General features: G+C 44.4%; 1 protein-coding gene across 3 annotated transcripts in view; it reads left to right on the top strand.

Moving 5' to 3' along the window:
* Positions 1-218: 218 nt before the first annotated feature.
* Positions 219-9,685, top strand: part of HTR3B (5-hydroxytryptamine receptor 3B) — a 36,592-nt gene continuing 27,125 nt past the window's right edge. For 2 of the 3 annotated variants that reach the window (XM_056544190.1, XM_056544189.1), the window contains exons 1-2: positions 219-573; positions 6,625-6,669. In XM_056544190.1, coding sequence (XP_056400165.1) covers positions 529-573; positions 6,625-6,669 — 90 coding nt within the window. In that variant the 5' untranslated portion in view covers positions 219-528. The remainder of the gene's footprint in view (positions 574-6,624; positions 6,670-9,685) is intronic. The other variant, XM_056544191.1, reaches the window with a different exon arrangement.

Raw genomic sequence — 9,685 nt, 5'->3', positions numbered from 1 at the left:
TTCCCCACACATTGATTAAAAGTTGATGGGGGAGATTTATCAAAACCTGTGCAAAGGAAAATTTACCCAGTTGCCCATAGCAACCAATCAGATTACTTCTTTCATTTTGTAGAGGCCTTGTTAAAAATGAAAGAAGCGAGTGGATTGGTTGCTATGGGCAACTCAGCAACTTTTCTTCTGGACAGGTTTTGATAAATCTCCCCTGATGTGTCCTGAAGTTTGCGCAAAGATTGCGCATCTAATTAGTTTTATTTTTCAGTGCGGACTAGCATTTGGAATAGCCGCAGGCTCCGGCAGTGATGCCGGCGGTGAATAGGGGAACTGGTTGCTATATATATGAACTGGTTGCTATATAGAAAAAACTGGTCGGCTACAGATGTGTCCAGGTTATGTTGCAATGATGATTTCGCTGCACGTGACAGCTTGCCGGCAGGTATTGCAATAAATAAGTTGAGAAGCTGCTGCTGACGGACTGTAATTATACCCAAGGATGTATCCAGGGGACAATGTAATTGCACCGATCGGGCCATGGTTCAATGGTTCCTATTTGAGGAGTCTGCAGTAGTGGTCCAGGTTAGTAGTTCACGGTAGTGGTTAACCCTTTGTGCAAATCAATCTAGGTAGGAATTAAAGTATAGAGCGAACAAGACCTTAAAAAAGGATATGGTGGTATATATATATATATATATATATATATATATATATATATATATATAGATCAATGTAGGCAGCACACCAAAATTAGTGCAAAATTCAAGTGTTTATTCCAAGGATGGGTGACAACGTTTCGGCGATCTCACACCGCCATTTTCAAGTGGTTTACAAGTGATACAGGTGGGGTTTAAATACACTCCCCATTTAGTGACATCATGATTATTAGCATATCACATGATCATAAACAAAATGTAAATAAAGTGGAAAATTCATGCTATACAGTGAAATATATTAAATAAAACCATCTCATAGATGCAATATTGTACAGTGAATACATATACATGATCTGATCACCTATTCCTCCGGTGACAGATTGATAAACTCATCTTAAGTGTCATAATTACAATGTGGGCATTGTGAAAACAAGTGAAGGGTTAAAAACATTACCGATTCAAGCAGCCTCCTCCAAACACCGGCCTCATAGCAAATCGCGCCATTGTCCGCACGCCCGTACTCCACATGGGATGCCGGGACTTACTTCCGGCATTGCCAGACGTCAACCAATCACAGAGACGGCATCATCTGTTGTCATGGCTACTCTCTGCACTGTCAGTGCAGCGGTGACGTGCGCGGCGCGGCCGAGCTCCGTGGCCCTCTGCGCATGCTCAGTGTATATTAACACACTCATCAGCGCCATTTTAGATTCGGGCAAAATAGTTGGTAACCAAAGTGTATCCTATAGTAATATACTGGCAAGGTAAATCGCTCTAATGTTAGACAATAAACCTCCTACTGTACAAAGAGGTATTCTCACTACATCCTGACAGTAATACCCTGCATACAACAAATGAAAACATTCAAGGGGCTTAAACCATTCACCCTGTACCCTTCAAGCTAACGTCTGGGTGCGTCTTGTAGGATCCAAAAGGACCCTCAAGGCCGCTTCTCCTTCCCAGCTTGGTGTGTCATCACCTTCCAGGTTTCAGGATACTTCACCAGACCATCGCTTCTGGCTCAGGGGGGTTATTGGCAACCCAACATCCAGATGTCACTCATTCCAGGGTATAAAAACAGGAGTATACGTAACTCTATTAAAATTGGTCCTAGTTGCCCCAGAGACGCCGTCACTGTGTTGGTAGAAAAAATAAAATAAAACAATGTCTAAATCTAGACACAAAAATGGATATGCGGCTCCATGTTGAGGTCCTTTGTTCATTTCTTGGGCTGCTTGATCGTAATGTAGTAACTCACTTGTAAACCACTTGAAAATGGCGGTGTGAGATCGCCGAAACGTTGTCACCTATCCTTGGAATAAACACTTGAATTTTGCACTAATTTTGGTGTGCTGCCTACATTGATCTATATTTACTGCGGACTGGAGCACTGAGGTTCTAGGGCGTGCACCCGACCTTACTCTTCTCAGGAGGTGCCGCTTATATTTGGATTGTATATATATATATATATATATATATATATATATATATATATATATATATATATTTATATTTAGAAGCGAAAAAATGCCAGCAGCACACCCGTTGTTAAAGGAAATCTGTCATCAGAATCACCCGCACTAAACCTGTTACACAGGCTTGTAGTGCGGGTGATCCTGATTAAAACGCTTCTTACCTGGTTAAAAATGGTTGAGCGGTTCTTCAGATATCTATATTTTTAGTTTTCTGTTATTCCCTGGCTTGGGACTCAGTGGGAGGTGTTATCATCTGGGACTCGGCTACACGTCATTCTAGCTGGGCGGAGCGGCCGCCCGGCTCATGAATATTCATGACCTTATCCTCATGCGCGGTCCTCCCCACCAGACCGAGAAAGAAGAATTAGACCAGGAGGATAAGTTCATGAATATTCATGAGCCGGACGGCAGCTCTGCCCAGCTAGAATGACGTGTAGCCGAGTCCCAGATGATAAGACCTCCCAAGCCAGGGAATAACAGAAAACTAAAAATATAGATATCTGAAGAACTGCTGAACCATTTTAAACCAGGTAAGAAGCGTTTTAATCAGGATCACCCGCACTACAAGCCTGTGTAACAGGTTTAGTGCGGGTGATTCTGATGACAGATTTCCTTTAAAGTGCAAAAGGTGGGATTTTATTGACCCATATCAAGTGCGACGTTTTGACGGCATCCCGCCATCTTTTTCATGCTTGAAAAAGATGACGGGATGCCGTCGAAACGTCCCACTTGATATGGGTCAATAAAATCCCACCTTTTGCACTTTAACAATGGGTGTGCTGCTGGCATTTTTTCGCTTCTGGATTATCTACACAGTCTGTGATTGGGACTGTGGTTTTCAGCCTGCACCCCAGGACTTATTGCTACAGTGGTAGTGCCGCCTATCCTTGGATTTATATTTATATTTAGGCATTTGCTTATCAGGGGGTATTACCCACCCAGAGGTATGATTAATGTAATCCCAAAAGTAAATGATACCTTTCTCCACTGCAGTATGAGCTGCCCAGGGGCAAAGAAATGTATATTGCCAGTTTAGTACAGAACTATAATATTCATTGGTTTTGCATTATGTATTATTGTTTTTCTCTTTTATTTTTATTATTGTTTTTTATTTCCTCTGATTTATGTGGAACCAGAGGGGGAAAAAAAACAAAAAACCTAGACGGGGTAGACAGAGAGAAGGGCTGAGTGGAATTCTTCTGTTACTGGATGATGGTTTCCGTGATCTCATTCAGGCCTTCCGGGGACAGTGTTCCCATTTTATATATCCAGAAGACCTCTCTCTTTTGCAATTGTCCAAATCTATTGGTGACTGTGCTGTGTATGTGGTCAATAGGAGTAACTTTAAATGGTCTCTTGATATCGGCATGTTTTGTGGCACAGTGCCTCGAGAACCCATGGAAAAGAAAGTGGTTTCTGATGTTTTGACAGTGTTTGTTAATTCTGCATCTAAGTGCCTGGACAGTCCTTTCTATATACTGTTTCCCACAGCAACAGTCCAGGAGATAAATCATATTGGATGTATCACAGGTTAAGTGATGTTTGTTACCATTAGTCTGCGAAGTGATAGAGGTGGTTCCATTACATATTTCCTCGCAACAAAGGCAATGGGGCTTACCACATTTGTGGATCCAGTATGGGTCTTTTGCTTATGTTGTTTTAACTGGCTAGGTGCCAACAAATTTTTGAGGGTGGGGGCTCTTCTAAATGTAACCATAGGCACCGCTGGAATGATGTCCTTCAAGAATGGGTCCATTTTCAGTATATGCCAATGACTTCTCAGGATAGTTTGGATGTTTTTAGCAGATTTATTAAATACTGTAATGAATGAATGTGTCTGAAAAAAAAAAAAAACGAATGAATGTGTCTGAAAAAAACAAAGCAGAGCTTCTCATGGCATAGTAGTCTAGATAGCGAAAATATGCCCTTCCATGTAAATGAAGGATAGGGGCAATCTTGCTCACCTTTTGTGGTTGTGTGCCAGACACAACCACCTATAACAGCGTTATAACATCAGTGCAGCCACCTGGGTTTCGGCAGAGGTCCTCAGCGGAATGTAGAGACAATCAATGGAGGTAGAAGATAAAATTCCACGGGTTCCCGGCGCAAACCGTCTCATAAACTCAAACGCGTTTCGAGGCCTTTGCTAGCCTCATTTTTATGGCATTTTTAACATTGATTAAGAGGCTAGCAAAGGCCTCGAAATGCGTTTGTTTGTATTAGCAATCTAATAAATGGACAGGTCACTAACTGTGAGTTTATGAGACGGTTTGCGACGAGAACCCATGGAATTTTATCTTCTTCCTCCATTAAATACTGTAATGAAGTTGCACTGATTTGAGAAATCTTTTGTTGAAGATTTCTTTTTAGTGACCAGACATTCTGCTTGTGTATGATTTTTTTTCCCTTTCGTATGCATGTGAAAAACATGTCAGCACTGCTATCCTAGGGTGCGGCTGTAGTCACAGGTAGTACACAAGCCCCCGCTCCAGTCTATTCTCTTATGAAGAGTCATGGTTTGAACCCCGGAATAACATTGTTTTCCTCAACATCCTCCTGATTAATGACTCTGCAACTAATTAAAATAGAGAGAGAAGCCAGTGATTTGTTTAATGTGTCATCTGAAGGTGACGCTCTATTTAATCAAAGATAAACCAGAAACAACTACATAGCAAACAAGTAATCAATTCCACAACACAATTATTCACAAAGCAGACTTTTGACAAAGTTATTGAGTTAGTGGTTTATTTCTCTGGCACAATATTATTATTGTTGTTATATTCCTTTCATAGAATCTAAGTAATAAATTGGGCTGGTCAGCACAAGAACCATCTAGTAGTAGGTGATCAATTGCAAATAAGGAAATAAACCGAGTTTTGTGATTTTTGTTGACGCCAATCAACAATACTTTGTGTGTATTTGTTCATAAGAAAGTCTTTGTATTTTATTTGTTACTTCATTATTATATGTTATTTTGACTTACTTATATTTGTTGTGGTTCCCAAATTCAAATAACAGTGTAAGGCTACATTCACACTGGCGTTGTGCTGCACTAACGGGAGCTCTGTTGCTGAATCCCTTAAAAGAAGGGAAAAAATGTTGCATGTCTGATATTTTTTCTCCGCTATACCGGACACCCTACACACCCCGTTCAAGTCAATGGAATCCGTTGGGACAGGGTAGTGTCAGTTGTGCTCCAACCCTTTAAGGATCCATTCAATCTAACAGACACTTAATGGGTGGGAGCACAATAGCAGTGTGAACTTAGTCTTAGTAATTAAGGGGCATTCAAACTAGAGAAATTTATGGCATATGCAAAAAAGATATTTACTAAAATGCCTAATATGTTGGGGTCTTTTTGGAGAATGTGGGTCCCATGACCCCCCACTCCTAACTAATAGGCTGAGCTGTGGCTACTTTGGCCCCATTCTGCCACCTCTGCTACCCCCTATCACATATATTAAAAAGATATCCAACAGCAGCATAAAATCCACAGCACTGCAACATATACAGTAAATGTAAAGAGATATTCCGAGTAGTATTTTTATTTTAAAAATGTGCTTAGCCTGGTGCATAAAAAAGAAACCCAATGCTTCTCTTCTGTTCTCCTGCCGCTGCTGGCTTTCTTCTGGTACGTTATGCATCAGGCTGTTGTACAATGCCCTATGTAGGCTTTAAATACCAACCAGTCCTGGTCATGTGATGATCACACAGGTGCATGACTTGTTACAATGGAGAGCTGTGATATCTGAACTATCCTGAACAATGCATCTCTATGGCCCTCACCTCACAATGACCTCACTTTACATAGTTACTATTTTGTATTTCACATTAACTACAAACATAAATTAATTAATTACTATAGTAAAGATCATTGAATGTATTTTCTTTAAAGGGGATTGAAACATATTTTTCTGTTTAAAAGTGCTCATTGGTCGGGAGGGGGGGAGGGGACTAAAACAATGGTACTCACCTGCTGCCGATCCCCCACTGGTGCTGTTCCAATGTGGCAGTTCCTTACTGCTGAGTGCTTCCTGCTTGTGTCCCATTGGAAAAAAGGTCACAGTGGTGTCTCCCCCCCTCCTCCCACTTCAGCCAGTCATTGGCTGAGTAGGAGTTTGCCATGTGACAGGGCAGAGAACAGGAATGGCTAAGCTGTGGACTCCAGGGTTCAGGCGAGTAGCAGTGTATTTCCCCTGTTCTAAGGAAAGGTCTCAATTTTAAATCCCCTTAAACACTTCTTACACCTGAAATTTATGATTGGGCTCCACTTTTCAAGTATATAAGGGCAGATTTATGAAACCTGTGTAGAGAAAAATTTGAGCAGTTGCCCACAGCAATCAATCAGATTGCTTTTATTTATGAAAGAAGCAATCTAATTGGTTACCATAGGGAACTGGTTAACTTCTCCTCTGCACAGGTTATGATACATCTCCCTCATAGTTTTTACTACCGTATCATCCTTAGAGGTTCCGATTATTGCAGTATTTATTATCTTCCAGGATGGACAGAATCAGAAGCTGACGACCAGTATTTGGTACAGACAGGTATGTTTCTAATACATTCTCCCTACATTACATAGCCTAAAGAGATTTTCTCATAAAGACAACCACTTTTTATCAGGGATCTTTTTTGGTAATCAGCCTATGGTTCTGACTTCTTTCACCCTGTGATCGCTGGGAAAGCCTCATCTGGAGGCAACAGTATGGATGAGCTGTGTCTATTGGAACTGGGGCAACTATTACACAATGGCTCTCCATACGAGCTTGTAAAGAGTGGAGTGTCATGTGGAGAGGGATTTTCTTGATGAAACAACATCTTTAAGGGGTATTCCAGCCCCCCAAAAAATATATCTGACTGTAAAGAAAAAAATTAGGTATGCCTACCTATCCCAATCCCCTAGAGGTCCCACTGCAGCTCCTTTCAGTCTCCTGCTGTTTCTCTCGTATTTCTGCTGTCACGATGCCGGCTGGCAGGTAGTGGATCCTCTGTGCCAGAGAGGGATTGGTGTGGACCGTGCTAGTGGACCGGTTCTAAGCCACTACTGGTTTTCACCAGAGCCCGCCGCAAAGCGGGATGGTCTTGCTGCGGCGGTAGTGACCAGGTCGTATCCACTAGCAACGGCTCACCTCTCTGGCTGCTGAAGATAGGCGCGGTACAAGGGAGTAGGCAAAAGCAAGGTCGGACGTAGCAGAAGGTCGGGGCAGGCAGCAAGGATCGTAGTCAGGGGCAACGGCAGAAGGTCTGGAAACACAGGCAAGGAACACACAAGGAACGCTTTCACTGGCACTAAGGCAACAAGATCCGGCAAGGGAGTGCAGGGGAAGTGAGGTGATATAGGGAAGTGCACAGGTGAACACACTAATTGGAACCACTGCGCCAATCAGCGGCGCAGTGGCCCTTTAAATCGCAGAGACCCGGCGCGCGCGCGCCCTAGGGAGCGGGGCCGCGCGCGCCGGGACAGAACAGACGGAGAGCGAGTCAGGTAGGGGAGCCGGGGTGCGCATCGCGAGCGGGCGCTACCCGCATCGCGAATCGCATCCCGGCTGGCAGCGGAATCGCAGCGCCCCGGGTCAGAGGACGTGACCGGAGCGCTGCCGCGGGGAGAGTGAAGCGAGCGCTCCGGGGAGGAGCGGGGACCCGGAGCGCTCGGCGTAACAGTACCCCCCCCCTTGGGTCTCCCCCTCTTCTTAGAGCCTGAGAACCTGAGGAGCAGACTTTTGTCTAGGATGTTGTCCTCAGGTTCCCAGGATCTCTCTTCAGGACCACAACCTTCCCAGTCCACTAAAAAAAAATTTTTCCCTCTGACCTTTTTGGCAGCTAAAATTTCTTTGACCGAGAAGATGTCCGAGGAGCCGGAAACAGGAGTGGGAGGGACAGATTTGGGAGAAAAACGGTTGAGGATGAGTGGTTTGAGAAGAGAGACGTGAAAGGCATTAGGGATACGAAGAGAGGGAGGAAGAAGAAGTTTATAAGAGACAGGATTAATTTGACACAAAATTTTGAAAGGACCAAGATAGCGTGGTCCCAACTTGTAGCTAGGGACACGGAAGCGGACATATTTAGCGGAGAGCCATACCTTGTCTCCAGGGGAAAAAACGGGGGGAGCTCTTCTTTTCTTATCCGCGAACTTCTTCATGCGTGATGAAGCCTGTAAGAGAGAATTTTGGGTCTCTCTCCATATGATGGAAAGGTCACGAGAAATTTCATCCACAGCGGGCAGACCAGAGGGCAAGGGAGTAGGGAGGGGGGGAAGAGGGTGACGGCCGTACACCACGAAAAATGGGGATTTGGAGGAAGACTCAGAGACCCTGAAGTTATACGAGAATTCGGCCCATGGGAGGAGATCTGCCCAGTCATCCTGGCGGGAGGAAACAAAATGTCGCAAATAATCACCCAAGATCTGGTTAATCCTTTCTACTTGTCCATTGGACTGGGGATGATATGCAGAAGAAAAATTTAATTTAATCTTGAGTTGTTTACAGAGAGCCCTCCAGAATTTAGACACGAATTGGACGCCTCTATCCGAGACAATCTGCGTAGGCAACCCGTGAAGACGAAAAATGTGTACAAAAAATTGTTTAGCCAACTGAGGCGCAGAAGGAAGACCAGGAAGAGGGATGAAATGTGCCATTTTGGAGAATCGATCAACGACCACCCAAATAACAGTGTTGCCACGGGAAGGGGGTAAATCAGTAATAAAATCCATACCAATCAGCGACCAAGGCTGTTCGGGGACAGGCAGAGGATGAAGAAAACCAGCGGGCTTCTGGCGAGGAGTCTTATCCCGGGCACAGATAGTGCAGGCTCGCACAAAGTCCACAACATCCGTCTCCAGAGTCGGCCACCAATAGAAGCGGGAGATGAGTTGCACAGATTTCTTGATACCCGCATGACCTGCGAGATGGGAGGAGTGACCCCATTTGAGGATTCCGAGACGTTGGCGAGGAGAAACAAAGGTCTTTCCTGGAGGAGTCTGCCTGATGGAGGCAGGAGAAGTGGAGATCAGGCAGTCAGGTGGAATGATGTGTTGCGGAGAGAGTTCAACTTCTGAGGCATCCGAGGAACGAGAGAGAGCATCGGCCCTAATGTTCTTATCGGCAGGACGAAAGTGAATCTCAAAATTAAATCGGGCAAAGAACAGAGACCACCGGGCCTGGCGAGGATTCAGCCGTTGGGCAGACTGGAGGTAGGAGAGGTTCTTGTGGTCGGTGTAGATAATAACAGGAGAACTTGATCCCTCCAGCAGATGCCTCCATTCCTCAAGTGCTAATTTAATGGCTAGAAGCTCTCGATCCCCGATGGAGTAGTTCCTCTCCGCTGGAGAGAAGGTCCTAGAGAAAAAACCACAAGTGACAGCATGCCCGGAAGAATTTTTTTGTAGAAGAACAGCTCCAGCTCCCACTGAGGAGGCATCAACCTCCAATAGGAAGGGTTTGGAAGGGTCAGGTCTGGAGAGGACGGGAGCCGAAGAAAAGGCAGACTTGAGTCGTTTAAAGGCGTCTTCTGCTTGAGGAGGCCAGGACTTGGGATCAGCATTTTTTTTGGTTAAAGCCACGATAG

This window comes from Hyla sarda, chromosome 10 (assembly GCF_029499605.1).
Source record: "Hyla sarda isolate aHylSar1 chromosome 10, aHylSar1.hap1, whole genome shotgun sequence".
Classification (NCBI taxonomy): Eukaryota; Metazoa; Chordata; class Amphibia; order Anura; family Hylidae; genus Hyla; species Hyla sarda.
This window is presented reverse-complemented; position numbering and strand designations above follow the sequence as displayed.